The 21,680-nt window shown below is 54.6% G+C and overlaps 1 protein-coding gene across 1 annotated transcript; it reads right to left on the reverse strand.

Annotated features, from left to right (window-relative positions):
- Positions 1-7,730: 7,730 nt before the first annotated feature.
- On the reverse strand, positions 7,731-21,213 carry CPLX3 (complexin 3). The gene is made up of 3 exons (XM_075007128.1): positions 21,053-21,213; positions 19,573-19,660; positions 7,731-8,250 (listed from the first exon to the last, which is right to left on the reverse strand). The coding sequence occupies exons 1-3, from the start codon at positions 21,211-21,213 to the stop codon at positions 8,026-8,028; spliced, it is 474 nt and encodes a 157-aa protein (XP_074863229.1). The 3' UTR covers positions 7,731-8,025.
- Positions 21,214-21,680: the final 467 nt, after the last annotated feature.

Below are 21,680 nucleotides of genomic sequence, written 5' to 3' on the forward strand. Positions count from 1 at the left end.
TAGGTTAGCATTGCAAGTTACTACTTTAAGTCGCGAAGGGGTTTCCTGAGCCTGCTTGCAGCTTAGGGGACTCTGGAGTGGCGCTTGCAATGTGGGTATTTCAGCTGGAAATCTGCAGGGGGCGGGTAAGAGTGAGCTGCCGTCGGGAGCAGCCTGGTTTTTCTCCCACCTTTTGGCGCTTGGGTTGAAAGGGTTTCCAAGAAATCGCATTTGCAGCCAATCAGAGCAGAGGGGGTTGGGACATGGGAGCAATGGGGAGCTGCACCAGGTGAGCGTTCCCCATCCCCCAGCATACGCTCGTACCCCACAATCCCACCAAGACTGTTCCTGCACACTTCTCGCACAGAGTCCCCGCCCTTTGCCCAGTGCAGCGCCCGCTTCTGTCAGCCCCCCACCGCCATCCTGCCCCTGCGCCCCCTTCTGCTCAGCCCCCCACCGCCATCCTGCCCCTGCGCCCCCTTCTGCTCAGCCCCCCACCGCCATCCTGCCCCTGCGCCCCCTTCTGCTCAGCCCCCCACCATCCTGCCCCTGCGCCCCCTCCTGCTCAGAACCCCCCCACCATCCTGCCCATGTGCCCCCTCCTGCTCAGACCCCCCCCACCATCCTGCCCCTGCGCCCCCTCCTGCTCAGAACCCCCCCACCATCCTGCCCCTGTGCCCCCTCCTGCTCAGACCCCCCCACCATCCTGCCCCTGTGCCCCCTTCTGCTCAGACCCCCCCACCATCCTGCCCCTGCGCCCCCTCCTGCTCAGAACCCCCCCACCATCCTGCCCCTGCGCCCCCTCCTGCTCAGACCCCCCCCACCATCCTGCCCCTGCGCCCCCTTCTGTCAGACCCCCCCCCACCATCCTGCCCCTGTGCCCCCTTCTGTCAGACCCCCCCCACCATCCTGCCCCTGCGCCCCCTCCTGCTCAGACCCCCCCACCATCCTGCCCCTGCGCCCCCTCCTGCTCAGAACCCCCCCACCATCCTGCCCCCTCCTGCTCAGAGCCCCCCCGCCATCCTGCCCCTGCGCCCGCTTCTGTCAGCCCCCCACCGCCATCCTGCCCCTGCGCCCCCTTCTGTCAGACCCCCCCCACCATCCTGCCCCTGCGCCCCCTTCTGCTCAGCCCCCCACCATCCTGCCCCTGTGCCCCCTTCTGCTCAGCCCCCCACCATCCTGCCCCTGTGCCCCCTCCTGCTCAGACCCCCCCACCATCCTGCCCCTGCGCCCCCTTCTGTCAGACCCCCCCCACCATCCTGCCTCTGTGCCCCCTCCTGCTCAGACCCCCCCCACCATCCTGCCCCTGTGCCCCCTCCTGCTCAGCCCCCCCCCACCATCCTGCCCCTGCGCCCCCTCCTGCTCAGACCCCCCCCACCATCCTGCCCCTGCGCCCCCTCCTGCTCAGAGCCCCCCCACCATCCTGCCCCCTTCTGCTCAGAAGCCCCCCACCATCCTGCCCCTGTGCCCCCTCCTGCTCAGCCCCCCCCACCATCCTGCCCCTGTGCCCCCTTCTGCTCAGCCCCCCCACCATCCTGCCCCTGTGCCCCCTTCTGCTCAGCCCCCCACCATCCTGCCCCTGTGCCCCCTTCTGCTCAGACCCCCCCACCATCCTGCCCCTGCGCCCCCTTCTGTCAGACCCCCCCCACCATCCTGCCCCTGTGCCCCCTCCTGCTCAGAGCCCCCCCACCATCCTGCCCCCTCCTGCTCAGCCCCCCCCACCATCCTGCCCCTGCGCCCCCTCCTGCTCAGAGCCCCCCCACCATCCTGCCCCCTTCTGCTCAGAAGCCCCCCACCATCCTGCCCCTGTGCCCCCTTCTGCTCAGAACCCCCCCACCATCCTGCCCCTGTGCCCCCTCCTGCTCAGCCCCCCCACCATCCTGCCCCTGTGCCCCCTTCTGCTCAGAACCCCCCCACCATCCTGCCCCTGTGCCCCCTCCTGCTCAGAACCCCCCCACAATCCTGCCCCTGTGCCCCCTTCTGCTCAGATCCCCCCACCATCCTGCCCCTGTGCCCCCTTCTGCTCAGAACCCCCCCACCATCCTGCCCCTGTGCCCCCTCCTGCTCAGAACCCCCCCACAATCCTGCCCCTGCTCCCCCTCCTGCTCAGAACCCCCCCACCATCCTGCCCCTGTGCCCCCTTCTGCTCAGAACCCCCCCACCATCCTGCCCCTGCGCCCTCTTCTGTCAGACCCCCCCACCATCCTGCCCCCTTCAGCTCAGAACCCCCCCCACCATCCTGCCCCTGTGCCCCCTTCTGCTCATACCCCCCCCACCATCCTGCCCCTGCGCCCCCTCCTGCTCAGAACCCCCCCACCATCCTGCTCCTCCATGCCCTCGTGTTCAGAACTCCCCACTATCCTGCCCTTGCACCCCCGCCTGCTCAGACCCCCCCATCTTTCCCCTGCACCCCCTCCTGCTCAGAACCCCCCCACCATCCCACTTCTACACACCTTCCTCCTCAGAACCCCACCGTCTATCCGCTCCTGCACCCGCTTCCTGCTAAGAACCCCCCGCCCACCATCCTGTTCCTGCGCCCCCTCCTGATCAGACCCCCCCCCCACCAACACCCTCCATCCACTTCTTCACCCTCCCTCCCACCCAGATCCCACGCCTGCCTCATGCATTTAGGGAGAAATTATCCGTTGTTGTCCACAGAGCTGAGGAGTCCCAGTCCTGGCCAGGGCCCCCTTGTGCCATGCACTGCCCAAACACAGAGCAAAAGGACAATCCCCCTCTGCCGTTCAACCCGGGTAACCCCAGTGACTCCACTGGAGGGGCCCTGACGTAAGCTGGTGGTGACTCGGGTGAGTGCGGGAGGGCAGTGGTGCTGCGGGTCGAAGACCGGGCGATTTGAAGCACGAGGGTTCCCAGCTACGTCTGTGTGACCGGGAATCCCCGGGGCAGTCGAGACCCCCGGCTGGCACCAGCTGAGTGTAGCAGCCGGGAAGGCAGTGAGTTGGTGAGGCTCAAAACTCTTCATTCCCACCTGCCCCCAGAACAGCCCAGAGTTGCTGCTTGCCAGCGCCTCATCCGGAGCAGACGCGGACCGGCTCGGACCGTGCAGGGGTCCCACTGCCTGGTTACTTAGCGGCCTCCCTAGGGGCTGTTTCCGCTGCTGGCTCCGGACCTGAGCCCAGGGCTTAACGCACAACACACACGGCTGCTGTCGTGCTTTGCAGCCGTACGGTGCTCCCCACATCATCTGTCTGAGGTAGGAACCGGGAAGCTGCTTAGCCCTGCTCCAGGGACGATGCTGTGGAAGCAAAGGGCAACGGTTTCCAGCTGGGCTCCTGCAATGAGGGGCCCAATTCTGAATTAAGGCATCAAAATGAATGGCCTGATTTCCGAGGTGCTGCACATCAGCAGCTCGCTTCGAGCAGGCCCAGAGATGCTGCATCCTGAGCTGTCCTGTCCAGAGGATGAGGTGGCTGCCGGCCCCATGCTTTTGGGAGGTCTATGATGGCTATCCCAGCCGTCCGAGGAATGTGGGGCTGGGGGATTACCTGGGTGCTGGAGGTAGCAGCAGCTGCAGGGGATCACTTCTCCCTGGCCTTCCCCTGCTGCAGCCTGCCCTGCCCTGCTGCAGCCTTCCCTGCCCTGTTGCAGCCTCCCTGAGCATCATTTCTTCTTGGGCAGCTGGGAGGGCTCCACCCTCAGCCACTTCCAGAGAAGCAGGGCCCAGCAGGCTGGGAGGGTGTGGTGGAACACCTTGTGGTGAGTGGATGGGGTTTGAAGCTGGGGGAGGTGACGCCCTGCAGCTGCCATCTGCCCCAGGTAATCCCCTGCCAGGCTGGTCAGGGTCCGGGTGGGAGCAGAGCGGGTCAGGTGGCACGACGGAGGGGCTCCCCAGGCCTTGCACCTGGAGGACTCGGAGGGGGGTTGCCCCAGGCCCTGTCCCCCTCGGATGGCCTGAGCTGCGTTCCCAGTGATTTAATGGTGCTGAGCTAATTTACACTGCTAGATCATTGGGCCCAGTAGCCAAAGGTGCTGCTTTTGCCAAGCTAGAACTGCTGCTGCCTTGCAAAGCAGCATCTTACGGCTGATGTAATACCGGGGCTCAGAGGCAGACAGGTGTCATTCAGAGCTGGCTTTCCTGGTTTGCTGGATGGCCAACATGCATTAGATAGGCAGTAGCAGCAGGGCACATGCCCTGTACCCTTTGGTGGCCACATGTGGGCTCAGAGCCTCCCCGGAGCTTGTCAGAGTTGAGATGTGCCTGTATTTAGCACCATTATCGCTCCAGCCAGGAGAACGTGCTGCTCTCTTTTCACACGACTGGAGGTCATATGGCCTCCGAAAATAAACCAGAGGAACATCACATGGCCCTGGCAGAGCTGAGATTTCAGAGCGACTGGTTAAAAAAAAACCCGAGCAGAAACCAGAGAGGAGAAAAGAAAAAGATAGGCAGTTAAAAAGGGAGGCGGGAGATACCAGGGTACAGGATTTGATTTTCAGCGAGTGACTTGACAGATGGCCATAGAAGTCATGGCCATTTATGCTAGCTGAGGAGCTGACCTTTTAGTTGTGTGTGTGTGTGTGTGTGTGTGTGTGTGTGTGTGTCAGGTGTGCAGCCTTGCCAGGTATTGCTCAGTAATTGTCACTGAGGCTGTTTGCACTAGAGGGTTTTGTCAGCAAAGTGGCCATTCTGCTGACCAAAGCCAGGAAGCATTCAGATGCCCAAGGCGTTCTGTCGATAGTAAGTCGACAGGACGCTGCACTTTTCTTGTTGACAGCCGCACCCCTCTTGCCATGAGGCAGAACACCTCTGTCGACAGAGACCTGAACGTGCCAGGAGTCCCTCTGTCCACAGAGACCTGGACGTGCCAGGAGTCCCTCTGGCAACAGAGCTCTGGATGTCCCAGTTGGCTGTTTTGTTGAGAGCGCGGCTGGACAGTCCGGCCACTCTCTAGTGAGGGAATGGATCTCTCGTGCGTCTGACGAAGTGGGTCTTTGCCCAGGGAAGCTCAGGCTCCAAAATGTCTGTTAGTCTATTAGGTGCCACAAGACTTCTTATTGTTCTCGAAGCTACAGACTAACACAGCTCCCTCTCTGATACATTATCCTCTTGGCAGTCTTGTTGCGGTCTGTCGACAGAGGTTTTCGTCCAACAAAATCTTCAGTCGACTAATCTCTGTAATCTAGACGTCGCCTCCACACTCACCGGGCCTTTGGCAAACCCGAGCCCTTATGAACAAAGCTGCTGCCTTAGAAATTGGCTGGAGAAACTCAAAAATTAGACAATGTGGAAGAGAGACTAAATAAAGACGTTGTTGCTAGGACCAGCTTGTCTCCGGAGCTGTGTGGCCTCTCATTGTCTGCCTCCCACCTCCGGTAAGTTTCACCGTTTGGAAACGATGCCTGTTTGGCACAAGTTTCCTGCTGCACAAAGCCTGCTCTATGCTTTCGGTTAAAGAATCATTCATAGAATCATAGGGGTGGGAGAGACCTCAGGAGGCCGTCGAGTCCAACCCTCTGCTAAAAGCAGGGCCAGTTCATCCCCTTTCCCTTCTCACTCGCCAGCTTCAGGCCTCACCTTCGGGGAGGCAAGCTGCAGTGATATGTGTCGTTGACCTGTGAAGCAAGGCGCACTATTGCCGGTTTGCTGCCTATATATAGGCAAGCTGCCTGTTATGAATAAGCAATAAAACACAGCAGGCTGCCTTGATGTTCTTTGGCTCGGCTGCCCTTCGGGGGGGAATGGAGCCCATGGCAGAGTGACTTTGACTCTGCAGCACCCTAGATGTGGGCGAGAGCTGAAGCCGCTCGTTGCTCTTAGAAGTGGTGTGGTTAAAAAGGAAACATCCCCGGTTTAATTAAGACTGCAGTGCAGAAATGTGCTGGATTACTAAGAGCCGGCCCCCACAACCTGCCCTGCCTTGCCCGGCACTGACTGCAGCAACTGGTCCCTTTAGTCATGTTTCTTCCACTCCCATGTGTGCTGATGGTGGCTGGCAGGCAGACAGCCCTAGGTGTTGCATTGCTCAAGACAACCTCAGTGCTCGCTACATTGTGCCATCCATGTGTGGAATAAATTTTATGTGCTCCAAGGCACATGCAGATGCATACCACCAATAGACACGCTCTCTGCCTGCTGTGGGTGAGCTGCTAATCAGCTGGGTGGCACCTGAATTGCTCCTGGGTGGCCACCTGAGTGCTCAGCTTACAGAGCACACTGGTCCACAGTCCAGGCCAGTGCAATCAAGTTGCTTCTCCAAATGGTTGTATTCGGAAGGTGAGGCCATAGGTCGAGTTCTGTGCCTTCGTGCCTTCATTCTGAGACGTGGCAGAGTTGCCAGGAGATTTAAACATAAAATCATAGAATCGTAGGGCTGGACGGGACCTCAGGAAATCATCTAGTCCAGCCCCGGGCCCAAAGCAGGATCAACCCCAGCCAAATCTTCCCAGCCAGGACTATGTCAAGCCAGGACTTAAAAACCTCTAGGGATGGAGATTCCACCACCTCTCTAGGTAACACATTCCAGTGCTTCACCACCCTCCTGGGGAAACAGTTTTTCTTAATATTCAACCTACACCTCTCCCTCTGCAACTTCAGACCATTGCTCCTTTTCTATCATCCGTCACCACTGATACCAGGCTCTCGCCATCCTCTTCAGAGCTCCCCTTCAGGAAGTCGAAGGCTGTGATCAAACGGCCCCTCGCTCTTCTCTTCTGCAAACTAAACAAGCCCAAATCCCTCATAGGTCATGTGCTCCAGCCCCTTAATCATTTTCTTTGCCCTCCGCTGAACCGGCTTTGATGCAGCCACATCCTGTGTATGGCTGGGGGCGGGCATCTTTCACCAGCAGCCGGCATCTGTTAGAAATCTTGCGAAGGTTGTGAGTGTTTGGAAATAAGCTAAGTGCTTCAGCCATACAACCTACAGTCAGCGCTGACGCCACTGACTTCAATAGCCTTTGCCATGGTGTGTTGTGGTTCATGGAGGCCATCGTTGGCTACTACACGAAGAAGACTAACTGGATGGGGAGAAACATGGCCCACACATCTTTTTAGGATGCAGATATGGCTGAGAAAGAAATGCATAGAGAGCTCCTGGTATTTATTCCATCAGTTATACCAGTACCAAGGAATAAGGAGGGCATAGAAGGGTGGGCAGTCAGACAACACCTTGGCATGGTTACATCACAACGCATAGGTGGATTTTCCCCTCGTTACACAGAGCTGACATATTCACGCCAGCAAGGAATGCGAATTACGGTCCGTCCCGTACTGCGGAAGTGACAGGGCAGTTGACCGTGTTTCCTGTAAGTGAAGTTTCTTACCTGGAAGGGCAACCGGGGGCAAAGACAACTGACCACCACCGAGCCTGGGCTCTGTTCCTGCCCCTGCTGCTGAGTTGGGTGGAAATGCACTGTGCCTTGATTCCGCCTGCCTACTATGGGACTGATATAACTCTCCCCTCCTTTGCCAAGTGCATTGAGATCAATACTCAAAAGGCGCCTGGCAGGCAAATGAGTAGCAGTGTTTCCTGGTGTCGCTATGGAGGTGGGACTTTCCCCATCGTGGCTTTGTGGAAAACAAAGGGAAGACCCTGCCAGTCATCACCTCGAGGAGGTGTGCTCCAGAGCGCCTTCCCCAGGCTGGAAGAGAAGGCAGAGGAGGTGAGCACCACCACTCTGATGCTCTCCAGAGGTGGGGTTTTTTTTGGCTCCCATTCATAGACTCGGCTCGGTAACGTTCATCACATCTCGTCCTTCTATGCTAAGCTATTGAAGCGGGGAGAGGTCCTGGCAGTTTTAACTCTGACCCCAGGATGGGAAAGGGCAATGTTGCCTCTCTACTCTGCCCTCACATTGGAAAACACGTCACGAGAAGAAGGGGACAGGTGTGTCTGTTTCAAGGAATCTGGGCAGAGCACGGGGTCGAAAAGGTCTCCGACTCACACAGGGAAGGGTGACACTCAGTGGGTTGCCCACTGGCTAGCTTTTATGAACAGTGGCTGCTCCCAGACCAGCCACCGCATCCCTCCTCCCCCCAACTTAAGAAGGTTAAGACTGGGGTGTTCTATCAAGGGAAACAGCCGGGTCACATAACAGAGCACTTTTCAGCCGACTGCTTCAGATCCTCCAGCGTGGCCTGGGCTTTATCCTTCAGGGAATCAAGGTCCAGGTTCTGGATATTGGCCAGCTGCCCGATAACAGAGTCCTTTCCCTCTTCCTCCTCGTTATCTTGCTCGATCATCTTGGCCAGCTCCTTCGGGAGCTCCACTTCCCCTCCTGCCAGCTGGATCTGGCTGTCGTCGATTTCGTTCTGCAGGGTCACATCAATCAAAGAGAAGAGCGTGAGTGAGTAGATGAGGATCAGGCTCTGGGGCAGAGATAAGGAAGGAGAGAACGAGTAGGAAGGGGAAAAGACTAGAGGCCCTGGTTCAGCATTGTGCTTAGTCACTTGCTCAGAGTTAGGCACCTGCACCAGTTCTGCTGAAGTCAGAGCCTGAGGCCAGCTCTATACTAGACATTAAACGCGGTTGTAGATATGCAATTCTAGCGACATCATGGTCATCCTTACTGAGGGAAGACAGTGGGTGAAACTTTCCCATCAGCCTTCCTTACGCCTCGCGAGATTGAGGAGTACAGGGCTTGACTGCCAACCCCAGACAGTTTGATTTTGTGCGTCCCTACCAGGTGAGCAAAATCGAACCCCCGAAGATCGACCCTGACTGCGTCTAGCTTCCGCGTGATGTAGACAAACCCTGAAACACGCTCCTCGGTGGCTTGCTGAGTAATGCTGCATTTCAGCAGCGGCTCGACTTTACTTCGTCACTTAAGTCGTCTGCTGAATTCGGAACACCCTGGCAGCGTTAACAGAGAGCTAAACCACAGGCCAACTTTAAAAGAGTCAGCACAACAGATTTGGCGGTATCGGTTGCTACCGCGGAAAAGGTCCACGGAAGAAAATTGTCTCTATTCACACAAAACCATCGACACTAATCAGAGCTGGGCGAAAGCAGCAGTCAGACTCAGGAATGAATATGCATCCCTTCACTTGGGAAGTGTCTCCGCCTCTTTGGGCAGGTCTATGCAGCACAGTTATTGGGAAATAACTACCCCAACATCTGGCGTATTTCCAAATGGGGAAACCTCATTCTGGCTGGCTGCGGCCACGTGAGTTCCCGCCTTTCGGAAGGCGCATTTTAATGGGGGATTTTGGAAGATGCTAATGAGGCACTGACATGAATATGCAGCACCTCATTAGCATAATGGCAGTCACGCGCAAGTTGCAAGTGCTGCTTTTGCAACACTGCTGCCTGCGTAGAAAGCATCCATCAGACTTCACAAGCCCCTTCTTCCCAAAACTTCATAGGAAGAAGGGGCTTCCAAAGTCAGGGGGTCCTTTCAAAAGGCCCCCGCCTACATGGGTGGCATGTTTTCCGAAAGCAGTGCTTTGGAATCGTGTGGCCACCATTATGCTAATGAGGCACTGCATATTCATGTTGTCAGCACCTCATTAGCATCTTCTGCAATCCCTCATTAACACGCCCTTTGCGAAAGGAGTTGGGGGGGTAGCGCGGCCACAGCCCCGGTGTCTACACTTGCATTACTCTTTCGAAAGAAACGTGCAAATGAGGGAAATCGAAAATGCAAATAAGCCACCGATTTGCATACCTGGTGCTTCATTTGCATAATGTTTTTTCGGACGAGGGTTTTGTGAAAGAAAGCAAGAGGTGTAGATGGGGCTCTTTCAAAAATAAACCCTGTCTGTGGAAGACTCCTTGGTTGTGTCTACACTAGCCCCAAACTTCTAAATGGCCATGTAAATTCTTATTTGGCCATGCTTATTCCTATGGCCATGCTTATTCCTATGAGCAGATGGGAATAAGGGGACTTCGAAGTAGGTGGGGGTCCTTTCGAAAAGGCGCCCCATCAGGACGAGCTGCGCGGCGGTGAGCCACGTCAATTTCGAAGTGCCGCGGCCGCCCGCATGCTAATGAGGTGCTGAATATGCATTTCAGCACTTCATTAGTAAACTTTGAAGAAGTTTGGGGCTTGTGTAGACACGGCCCTTGGGTGTGTCTATACTTGCATTCCTCTTTTGAAAGAGGTATGCAAATTACTCAAATCGAAAAATGCAAACGAGGAATAAATTTGCATGTTCAACACCTCATTTGAATATTCTAATTTAGAAGGAGCTTCTTTCAAAAGAAGAAAGCCAGTGTGAACACTGGTCTTTCAAAAGTAAACCCCCATCTTCGAAAAAGTCCTTCTTCCCATTAAATAAAGGGAAGAAGGATTCTTTCGAAGATGGGTTTATTTTCGAAAGAACAGCATCTACACGGGCTTTCCTCTTTCGAGAGAAGCTCTTTCAAAACTAGAATATGCAAATGAGGCACGAAATATGCAAATTTGTACCTCCTTTGCCTTTTTGATTGCCTCATTTGCAAGAAGAATGCAAGTGTAGACACACTCCTTCGTTCTGAAACAAACAAAAAAAAAACCAGCTCTCCCGGCGTAGCTTATTTCGAACAAAGGCTGCTGGGGAGACAGACCCTTGTTTGTGGGAAGAGCTTCCAAGTGAACCACTTACCTGGCGTTAGCCTTGGCAGATGATGCATTTTTAGCTTGTGTGTAGGACTGCACATGTGTTTATCAAATTGGTGCACAGTATGAAATGTTTGATCTGCCCTTTCAAAACCAAGTCAACACATGACCAGTTTGGGATATTTGCAGACAGTTCAGGGGATTACCAAAAGTGGCTGGTGGGGTGGGGTGGGGGGGGCTTATACTGAACTGAATTTAAGAAACTGAGAGGCACTTGAATTATGCCACCAGCAAAGGAGGAGGCTGAATTATAGGAGGCTAAATTGTTCCTGCTGAATCATTCAGCCAGCGCTAAGCAGACATACCCAAACAGAAATTAGCTGAAGCACGAGGAAGTGAAGTGGAGGGGGAAACAAGACCCGGTGCAGAAAGATGCTGTTATGACATCGTCAGTGAAATCAGTGGGCGTCAGGCGCCGAAATACCTTTGTGGCTCTAGACGAAAGTGACTGACTTCAGTGGCGTTACTTCTGTTTGACTCTTCATATTGAGAGAGCAGCCAAACCGCGGGTGAAGCTGAGATGAGAGGGAGGGGATACACAGGGAGGCTTTGCAGACCAACAGCCATTAAGAGCCGGAGAAGGGGCGTGGCACTCCAGCTGGCTAGGCTTCCAGAAAAAAAAAACAGCTGTACACTTAAGCCTATTGTTAATTGCTACTTAAAGGGGCTGCTCTCCTTTGGCCAGCCGGAGAAGCCTCTGCATTGTGAAGTGGTATTCCTGGCTGCTACGCATTAGCCAGGGAGCACGGGCTTCCTGGCACAGGGCAGGAGGTAAGGCATGAGCGTGGCCTTTAAGACTCTGCCGAGTTGGTATGGTACATAAGCCACCAGGCAGATTTAAAAAGGGGGCTGATTAAAGAGCAGGAGAACCCATCAGCTAGAAAATGTCACTGCTGTCATATTAGCCTCTTATCTCGTGGTCACCACCAAGCCTGATGGAGATGCTAGAAGTGGTGCGGATCTTCTGTACAAGTTCAAACCCCATCGTCTGGCTTTCTCTCACCCAGTTCAAGGGATGTTGCCGGGCCAGAGAGCAGCCCCACCATGGCTGGGAGCTGGCTGAGGCGCAGAGCCACACCAGCACCCCCAGGTGCGGGAACCCTGGCTGGGGAGTGGGGGGAACCCTGGCGGCCCTGTGGCTGGAAGCCCTCCCAGATGTGGGGAGAACCCAACAACCTGCGGAGAGAGCCCTGCAGGAGTGGGATGTCCCCCCTCCAGGCAGCTGGTCTGACCTCCCCTGGCCATCAAATCCCCTAATCCGGGACCACACCGGTCCTGAGGGTGCCGGACAAGGTCGCTACAACCTGTACCACATAATGCTTAAATGTTACCAATCTGAAGAAAAGCATAAAAAAAGGGCCAAAACTTGAAGTAACGTTGGCTAATTTTGACCAAAACTGGAAGAAAGCTTCTTAATACAATAGACAGTGCAACTATGTACTCAAACTAGTACTGGTTTGGGAAATATTTAGCTTGGGTTGTATAGCTGATGCCTTTTCCTGTCTTTTTAGGCCTTTGGATAAAGCAAAGTTCACAGTCACATGAGGTATGAGCTTGTTCCTACCATCAACATCTTTGTAATTATCTGCAGACTGGACTGATACTGAGATGTTTTTCTCTCTGCTATTTTATATCTTGTGACTATTGATAACTGTCCCGTGATTCCTTTACTGGCAACTGATGTTAACGCAGTATACGCCATGATGATGAAGTGTTTTGAGATGTTCTGCTCTCTGAGATAAGCCTGGGCCTATGTCATGTGTGACGAAGCAAGCGCTTGCAAAACACAGTTGATTAAACAGAAGCGTCAAAACTACTTTGCAAATGACCCACTTGAGCAGAGAGGCCTGCATCATGCCAGGACTGTTCTGGGTGAGACAGGCAGTGTGACGCAGAATGTAGTTTGAAGCCAACCTGGCAGAAGCTAGCAACTATGGTCCTCTGTCTTCAGCCATAGTCTAAGAGGAAGAGAAATTGATTGTGGCATTGGAATCCAGAGACTTAGGAATGTTGTGATGAACTGCATGAAATGGATGGCCGCTTGGTGAGTCCATAAACCAGGATGAGAAGACAAGAAAAGAGGCAGGTTGGAGGAAATTCAAACGCACGCTGAAGCATCGGAAAATGTGGAGAAGGCGCACGGAAAAGACAGATTGAAAGCACAGAATGCTGACTTCAGGAACAGCTCATGAACACGTACGTTACCCAAGGAACAATCTGTTCAGATAGGTTTCTGTTCTGGGAGAACTAAGTCATGCATTCCTCCCAGTTCCTGATGGATTGCCTCACAGCACAGAGAGACAATAGCAAGGCTATGGCCCTGGAGACATTTGCAGCATGATCTTGTGAGTTGTGCTAGGTGAGGATGTGTAATGGTAGCGGAAGTCAGACTTCTGGAGGAGGAGGAGAAGCCAGCTATGTACCAGACCTGAGCTGAGAGTCAAGGAGTTGATCCTTCTTGAAGCAGTGGGCTGGACTAGATGACCTCCTGAGGTCCCTTCCAGCCCGAGGATTCTATGATTCTATGATAATGCTGGATTGCCAGACCCTTCAGTGGCATATGGCATGATGTGGCCAACAAGCGAGCTCTCAGCAAAGACCATGGGAAGCATCAGCATCTTTCCACCAAGAAACTCCCACCCTGTGCGTGGCTGCAGGTGAAACTGCTGCCCCAACTATTAGAAAAGTTAGCGACTGCAAGAGGGATGGAGCCTTTCAGCCCTGAACCTGGAATGAGCCTGGATGACGGCCAGGTGTGAACGTCACAAAGCCTCCGGGGGCCCTACCTGGAAGTGCAGAAAGTTTGTGCATGAGAAGACAGCGAGTCCCATAAGAAAGGAGTCCATCCCTCACCGGCAGGCTGCAAAGGAAAGAGGTGGGCCTTTTTGGTCCCAGAGGAAGGCCTCATTTGGAAACGGAACAAGCCAAACCAACAAACGCAGCAGCAGACAGCAGAAGGGACGGCTGGCGATGGTCAGATATTCCCAGCGCAGAGATATTGCTCGCCAGGGTGGGATGAAGTGTGAGCTGGCACCTGTTCCACTTTCCCTCTTCAGCTTGGATGGCTCTCAAAGAGTGCCCCAAAACCGCAGCACCCTGACTCAGCTGTAGGAACGCCAGTCAATGACCGAACTACCGGCCTCCCGTCCACCCACATTAGGAATTACTGAGGAGCGGTTTGATCAGCTAGTGACTGGCTGGGTGTCCTTGCCAGTGGGGACAAGAAGAGGGACACCGATGTTGGGGGACCACATATTCAGTGGTGGCAGATCCCTGTTTCAATCCTTCCTCCTCGAGCATAGAAGAGCTGAACTAGCCCTGCTGAGTGCGCTAACCGCTGGGCTAGGGAGGGCTTCTCCTGCCAGCCTCCTCTTTTGACCCTGTTTTAATGTTTAATTCGAGAGGATCGGCCTCAGCCGGAAAGCTTGGAAGAGTTTGCGCTCCAACTCGCTTCTTCTCATCTAGCATCTGCTCTAGCTGAAGTGGGTTCTTCAGCATCCCATGTGAGCAGGCCACAGGGGTCACTTTCACCTGGTTGTGCCCAATTGCTATTTAATTAAAGCCCAAGTGAGCTCATTGTTCAGGTCGCTTCAAAAGCTGGAGCAATTCCGCCAGGGTCCCCGAGGGGCTAGGTGAGAACCCTAAGCTCCCTACTTCAGAACACGTCATAGGCCAGCTGTTGGCACAGTCACTTGCAAAGTGGGAGATCCCTGCTCGCATCCCACCTTGTCAAGCAGCCGGGGAGTGACTCAGACATGCCTAGGTCCATACCTTGACCACCGCGTGACTCTCACATGCTCCGTGGTGAAAGTGGAGCAGCTTTGGCAAGAGATGAACCCCCCATGAGAAAGTCCCTTAGCTCCGTGATTAGGGCTTTCCCTTGAGAGAGGGCAGCTCCCTCATCCCGAAGCAGCATCTACCGCTGTCCATTTGCCTGCCTTAGTCACTGGACAGTGTGGGAAAGCTGCTCTTCTCAGGACCCTGGTCCAGAATGTAGCAGATCCTTGCACGCACCCCGTGTGGAGCAGCAGAGAATGGGAATGGCGTCAGGCTGCCCCGTGTTCAGGGTGAGGACCCTAGCCATTGGGTTACAGCACTGGGGTGTCTGTCCTCTTCTTTCCTCCCCCCCCCACCACCTTGGGTGTTGTTAGGTGGTCTCCAGCCCAAGTCCTGGAGGGAAGTCATGCAGGGCCCTGCCTCTGCCCCTGGTTTGAGAATTGTGCTGGTCATGAGCAAAGTACCTGGCACCTGGCAGGAAGCAGCAGTGCCTAAAACCTGAGATGTAACCTCTTTGGAGCTGGCTTCGTGTGCCTTGGGGCAGTCTGTGTGCCCCTGCTCAGCACCCCTGAATGCTGGGCTGTGAGTCGGAGGCATGTACGGAGCACACGCTTTCTCAGCTCAGCCTTGCATGTCTGATGCCTTGGTACTGTCCATTCCACTGCCTAAAACACAGCCCCCCCGTAAAGCCAGGCCAGGAGAAAGGGCAGCTCCGGTCAACAAATGGCCTCCAAACTCTACCCCAGGTGGTCTCTCTGGCATCCCAGCTCTCAAGCCAATCCTGTTTGGCATGTGCATTTCACAGCACTTTAAAATCAGACCCAGCTCCTTTGCCAGGAAGGGAGCCGTGTGCCCAGAACCCCTCGACCATGACACCACCCAAAGCCTTCTCCTCATGTATGCGTTTCCAAGCCTGTCTGACTCTATGACTGACAGAGCACTTTGAAAGAGAAATGGTAGAGAAATGCTACCACACCCATGCCTGGCTTCCAGCTGCAGCCTTTGTAGGGAGGGGCAGTCTAAAGCTGCTCAGTTTATTGGGATATCTGAGCTGTATACTGGTCAGCTCAGGAGGAGGCTGATGGGATGCAGTCCACTCAAATACACTGGATACAGTGGATACACTCGAGAGAGTCCAGCAGAGGGCAACCAAAATAATTAGGGGGCTGGCGCATATGACCTATGAAGAAAGGTTGAGGGAATTGGGACTGTTTAGTCTGCAGAAGAGAAGACTGAGTGGGGACTTGATAACAGCCTTCAACTTACTGAAGGGAGGTTGCAAAGAGGCTGGAGAGAGGCTGTTCGCAGTGGTCACGGATGGCAGAACACGGAACAATGGTCTCAAGTTGCGGTTGGGAAGGTCCAGGTTGAACATTAGGAAAAACTTTTTCACTAGGAGGGTGGTGAAGCAGTGGAATGTTCTACCCAGGGGAGTAGTGGAGTCTCCATCCCTGGAGGTGTTTAAGTTTCGCCTCGACAAAGCCCTGGCTGGGCTGATCTGATGGGTTTGGTCCTGCCTAGGGCAGGGGGTTGGACTCAATGGCTTTTTTTAGGTCTCTTCCAGCTCTATTGTTCTATGATTCTACAATTCTATGAAATACTGCTGATTGTCCTGTTAGCTTTGCGCAGAACAATAAGGATTTCTTCCCACCCCCAGCACAAGCACCAAAGATCAGCTGTGGGTACGGTTGACTAACTGGCAGCTGTTATTGACAGTACGACCCTGCTCCCATTAGCCACGGGCTGAGCCATTTTGAGCAGAAACACTCAGCCATGGGTGACATCAATGACGATCCAACAATCCAGGAGATGGCAAACTAATAGGCCCGTTACATGGAACTCTTGGCTTGACCAGCCCTGACCTCCACCCAAGCAGGAGTTGGATCGAGTAGCCCTTGCTGTGGAGCATTAGCAAGATGTGAATGTAAGTAACGGCAATGCAACCCAACAGCTGCTTTTTTCAGAAGCAGCCTCTGGCTCCCTGGTCTTTTTCCTGCAGTGTGATAAGGCAGCAGCGTCTCTGGACACCCTGCACCTTGACTTGTTTGCCAAGGAGAACAAGGGAAAGCCTGCCACTGGCCCTGGCCTCCTTCAGGCACCACCTGAACCATGCAAACCTCCCATACGGACGTATGGCATCATGCCCCAGCTCTGTATCTTCATGGCCCCTGTCAACAACGGATGGGGGAGGATAGCAAAGCAGAGAGATGCAGCTTGCTCCTAAAAGGGTGGTGTTGACACCAGGTCCCACAGCCACCTCATCTTTGTGAAGCATGGCTGGGAGAGGACCTGTACACCCAGGAGGTACCTGGGAGCTTTGGTGTGCTGCCGTGACAGATGCCAATGCAACAACAGCGCATTGAACTCAGATTCCAAGTGCGGGGTGGGGGCAAGTGAAACATTTTGATTGCCTGCCAATCAGTGGGACTTGTTTTGTCAGTAAGTATCATTGCGAGGCACTGCCTTGGCCTTTCTGTGGCTCTAGTTATATGCAGGGAGGGGTTAGAGAAGAACACAAGGTTCTACTTTGTTATCATCATCATCACTAACCATGGGCTCAGCACCCATTGGTGTCTGACGCCTCTCTCAGTATCTCCTTTCCATCGTTTCGTGTCCAGTGCGGAGCGGCTTAGTTTCTGTAGACGAGCTCCACACCAATCTCCTACATCATCTACCCATTCTCTGTGGGGTCGGCCTCTCCTATTCCAACCGTCCATTATGTCGAATACCAAGGTCTTGATTTTTCGTTCGTCGCTCATTCTGCAAATATGCCCAAGTAGTTGTTGTTTCCGTTATATAACCTTCTGCAACAGGTTCTCTTTCGGCTGTATCTTTCTATATAATTCCTCATTGGTGACCTTCTACATCCATCCTATTCTCAGAATCTTTCCATAACAACTCCTCTCCAACGCCGATATCCCTCTCTTTGAATCTTTCGTTATCACCCGTGTCTCACATCCATACAACACGCTGCTGAATACACACATTTTCAAGATGCTCAGCTTCTTTCTTTAGCTAACTGCTCTGCTTTTCCAGATCTTATCCATCGCCTTCAAACTCACTCTTGCTTTCGCTCTTCTACTCGCATAACTTTGTTGTGCACACCATATAACAGACAAGACTTTCTACTAAGAGTCAGTAATGATACAGGGGCATTTGACATTGTCGCCAGACAATTATAAGTTGAATATTGCATGCAGATGTGCTCACCACATCTTTCAAAAAGATCTGATGGAACTGGAAATGATACACAAAAGGCAAACAAAAATTCTGGTTATGGAACAGCATCTGTATGAGTGGGGATTAAAAAGCCTGGGGTGTCTAAGCTTAGAAAAGGCTGGTGAAGGGTTGGGATAGGACAGCAATCTATAAAGTCATGACTGGTGGGGATAAAGAAGTCTTATTTACTCTGTCTTGTCGCACAAGAACTAGGAGTCACCCAAGGAGATTGATGAAACAAACTACAGGAAGTATTTAATCCCACAATGGAGGGTCAACTGATGGAACTCTTGGCCAAAGGATGTTAGGAAGACCAAGACTTTAACAAGGTTCAAGAAAGAGCTAGATAAATACATGGAGATTCGGTACATGAATGGTGTTGCTAGTTGGTGTTTGTCAGAAGCTGGGAATGGCCAATGGGACAGATCTCGCAATGACTGCCTCTTCTGTTCAGTCCCTCCAGGGCACCGGCATTGACGACTGCCCTGGATGGCCCTTTGGTCTGGCCCAGTATTGCTGTCCTCATGTTCTTATCATGGGTGCTTTGGCCTTTCACTCACAAGTTAAGCAAATAACATTACAATTTCTTTTGTATAAAGAATGGGGAGGTGTCTTATTATCTTCATGACTCCAGAAAAACAGACAGAAAACTTTTTTGAAAAATTAGTCCAGTCTACAAATAGTGAAAAATATGTTGATGTAGGCCATGGTACAAACAGAGCTCACACTGGCCGTGAGTACAGATTTGTGCTTTAACTGAAGAGCAAAGCGATAGTAAAATGATAAAACACTCCTCCCTGGGGCTAAAGCTTTCCAAAGCAGTAACTAGCTTGCGCAGAGGGTTGCATTACCAAGGGTGTTTCAAAGTGTCCTGCCAAAGTTGGTTAAAATTAGAAGGTGTTTCTCTGTGTTATGGCCTTTTTCGTGAGGTTCTGATTTTTCCCCCTAACTGGTTGCCTGACAAGGTTGAACGCTAGAGGCAAAACCCGTACTGCTTCCAGTACTTCCATCCACCCTAGTGATGACCAGACATGTGCCTAGCCCATGAGAGCGAATTTGGCTGGCTGACAGATCATCCCAGGGGTGAGCAAAGGGGGGAGGTGGGGAGAGCCAGGGAGGCATGAAATTTCATAAGGGCGAGGGCACAGCGCCAGCCGCTGCTGGGTCTCAGGCTGGCCCATCTTATTAAAAAGGTTGAAATCTGGGACCGGTTTTATGGCTGTGTATTCACGTTTCTAGCCGGATTAATTAAGTTGTTACAGGCTTCTTCTTTGCACACACTGAAAGGTTTTGTTTTCATGTGACCAGAACCAAAATTTCCCTTGGCTTGGCTTATATTAGACACGGCAGCGGGGAGAGGGGAGGAAAGAAAAGTGGAGCCCAGTGGGAAAAGTTTGTTCGCCCCGGGGTTACCCCTTGCTGCCCCAAAAGGGTCTGGGCCAATGTTCCCTCTAATTTTTCCCATCCATGAGCGGAATACATTTTATTATGTGCAAGAAGGCATGTGCGGATGTGAACCACCAATAGAAACACAGGCTGCTGAGGCTCTGCTAATGACCTGCCAGGCACCGGCGTAGGCTTGCAGATGGGGTAGGGAGACGCGAGTAGCGGCTGGTTGTCAAGGACAGTGGAAGGGCTATAGAGGGCGGGAGGCTGAGCGAGCAAGGAGGTAGGTGACTAGAGGGCAGCGTGGGAACGCCAGGTGTCGGTGAAATTGACTAGCTGGTTCTTAGGCGGGCGGAAATGTCAGGCGCCCGTGAAATTGACTAGCTACTTCTTAGGCGGGCGGACCCTGTCTAGGCTGCAACTAGGATCCAATCGGCCGGCCAGGGAGGGCTGATCCCCGCTCCCAGCTCATGCTCCCCCGAGAGCGTGGGGGGCGGTGGGGCAGGAATCCTCCCTCCTGTGCAGGCCTCGCTGGTGGCCAGCCCTGAGCCACGCTGCTGCTGGGGATACCCTGGAGGAGCCGGGGGCCGGAATCCAGCACCCCCCCCCCAACCCGGCGAGGCAGCGGAGGGCGGGGCGCCGCGCTCCTTACCTTGGGGAGCCGGTACTTGTCTCGGAAGTGGGTCCGCAGCGTGGCTCTCTCCGCTTTGCGCTGGGCGAACTGGGCGTCCCTTTCCATTCTGCAGGCAACGTGGGGAAAGAAGGTCCGTCAGCCAGGCCGAGGTAGCGGCTGCCCAGGGCAGGTCACCCCCGGATCGGCCACGGCCAGGTCTGAATTGGGGCTCGGGGTGTCTCTCCCACTCGCATCTGGCCGGGTAAGTCTTTCCCCAGCTCAGCCCTTGTCTGCTCCAGCCACCGCGGGGGAGCCCAGCATCGGCCACGGAGCCACTGTCTAATACACACGGCGGGAAAACCCCTCCAGCGTTTACCTCCAAGAGCAAATCCACGGAGCAATCAACCCCACCTGGCGTGCGCAGCCACTGCAGGGCCCCTCCTAACTTCGGTTGAGTTAACGGCCAGCCATTTGGAGGCCAGCCATGTCCAACCCGCTGCTGCGGCTTCGTTCCATTGCTCCGGAATCAGCCCTCTGGTGTGAACGGGTCGGGCGTCCCCATTCCAGTTTGAGTGGCCAAGGGGCAAAGTCAGCAGCGAAATGACCGACTCCTTAGGAAAGGGGGATCTTACTCCACGCTCGGTGTTGGAGGGCTCCGAGCTTGCCAAGGAACCCGAATTCCAATGTGATCCGGATCGGGGGGAGGGGGGGAGCCCGTAGGCACGCCATTTCCCGGTGCACACGCAATGGCTTCGGCAAGTACAATCTTCCCCCCTCCCCGCCCCCCAAAAAGCAGGGACCCGAAAACAAACTACGGGGCAGAGACGTTTAAATGAGTAACTATGGAGGGATTCGGTAGAACTATTTATGAAGTATTGAGTGCGATCGCCCCGGCGCTTGGTGTTTCCTTTGCCAGCCCTGGGTGGACCCCCGCCACCCAACCAAGGTCCCCAGACATTTCCCCCAGCTGCAGCGCCGTTGGTTTCGTGGCGATCAACTGCGCGTTTAAAGCCAGGACTGCTTGGGTATTTGAACGCGCAGCGAAGTTAGTCACAGCCCGGACTGTGTGATCGGCCAGGGCGTTTGTGGGTCTTTGATGGGCTAGTTAGGCAAGATGCCCGGTCTAGTTAGGCAATTAAAGTCTGGGCTATTATGGGGTGGATACGAATTTCTTGCCCCCCCCACCTTTCTATGCTCCTTTTCCATTTGGCGGGGTCCCCGCCTGGCATCTCCCCTGGTGATCACACCCCTGATGTGCTGGCCAGGATCTCCTCGGTCCGTTGAGCAAAAACCAGCTTCTTTAGGGAACTCTCCTGACATTTTTTCTGGGGATGGGGAGATCACGAGTCTGGCCGATAAGTTTACCGGGCTTTTTTAAAACTGACCTCCAACGGGGAGCCGATCGGGCAGCGGAGCGTGTGGGTCAGAGGGCAGCTGACTTATGGGGAGATAAGAAGGGTCACAGGAGCAGCACACACCGTCAGCCCCCCAGGTCCCTCCGCGAGGCCTGAGCACTCACTTTTCCTCCACTAGCTGCTTCTGGTATTCCTCGTACTCCTCCCGCGTCATGCCTTGGGCTTCGGCCGGGGATTTCTCGCCATCCCCCTTGTCCTCTCCGCCCAGACCCCCAGTGAGGTTCTTCAGCTGGCCGCCCACCATGGACTTCACCATGAACGCCATCGCGGGCCGGAGTGAGGCTGGAGCTGGACTGAGGGAGAAGCGGCGGTGTGGCTAGCGATCTCCGCGTCCGCTAGGATCGGGGCTGCCGGGCTCAGAGCAGCCGCATGGGTGAGCGGCTCCGCTGTGCCTGGAGTTTGGCGGATCAGCACATCCAGCCGTGGACAGCTCCGGGCGCCTCGGCTTGGGTTAGCAGCGCCGCGCCCGCAGGTGATGGACTAGACCGGGCTCGGGAGCCGGGTTCAGCACCACGACGACTGGACAGCTCCCAGCGCCACCGCCTAGGGGAGCCGCGCCCCGCCGCGCCTGCCCGGGATGGACTGGACGAGGCTCAGGCGCCAGCTTCAGTACCACGACCCCCGGACAGCTCCCAGCTCCGCCGCCTGGGTTCGCGGAGCCGCGCCCGCAGTGGACGGACCGGACCGGGCTCAGGCTCCGGGTTCAGAACCACGACGCCCGGACAGCTCCAG

The sequence above is a fragment of the Carettochelys insculpta genome, chromosome 12, assembly GCF_033958435.1.
Source record: "Carettochelys insculpta isolate YL-2023 chromosome 12, ASM3395843v1, whole genome shotgun sequence".
NCBI lineage: Eukaryota > Metazoa > Chordata > Testudines > Carettochelyidae > Carettochelys > Carettochelys insculpta.

Bases quoted from the DNA above. Each gene is read 5' to 3' on its own strand.
- CPLX3 (XM_075007128.1), bottom strand. From the start codon at position 21,213: ATGGCGTTCATGGTGAAGTCCATGGTGGGCGGCCAGCTGAAGAACCTC. The intron at 19,661-21,052 runs GTGAGTGCTCAG...CGTTGCCTGCAG, and splicing joins AAGCAGCTAGTGGAGGAAAA to AATGGAAAGGGACGCCCAGT. The intron at 8,251-19,572 runs GTAAGGAGCGCG...GTGACCCTGCAG, and splicing joins ACAAGTACCGGCTCCCCAAG to AACGAAATCGACGACAGCCA.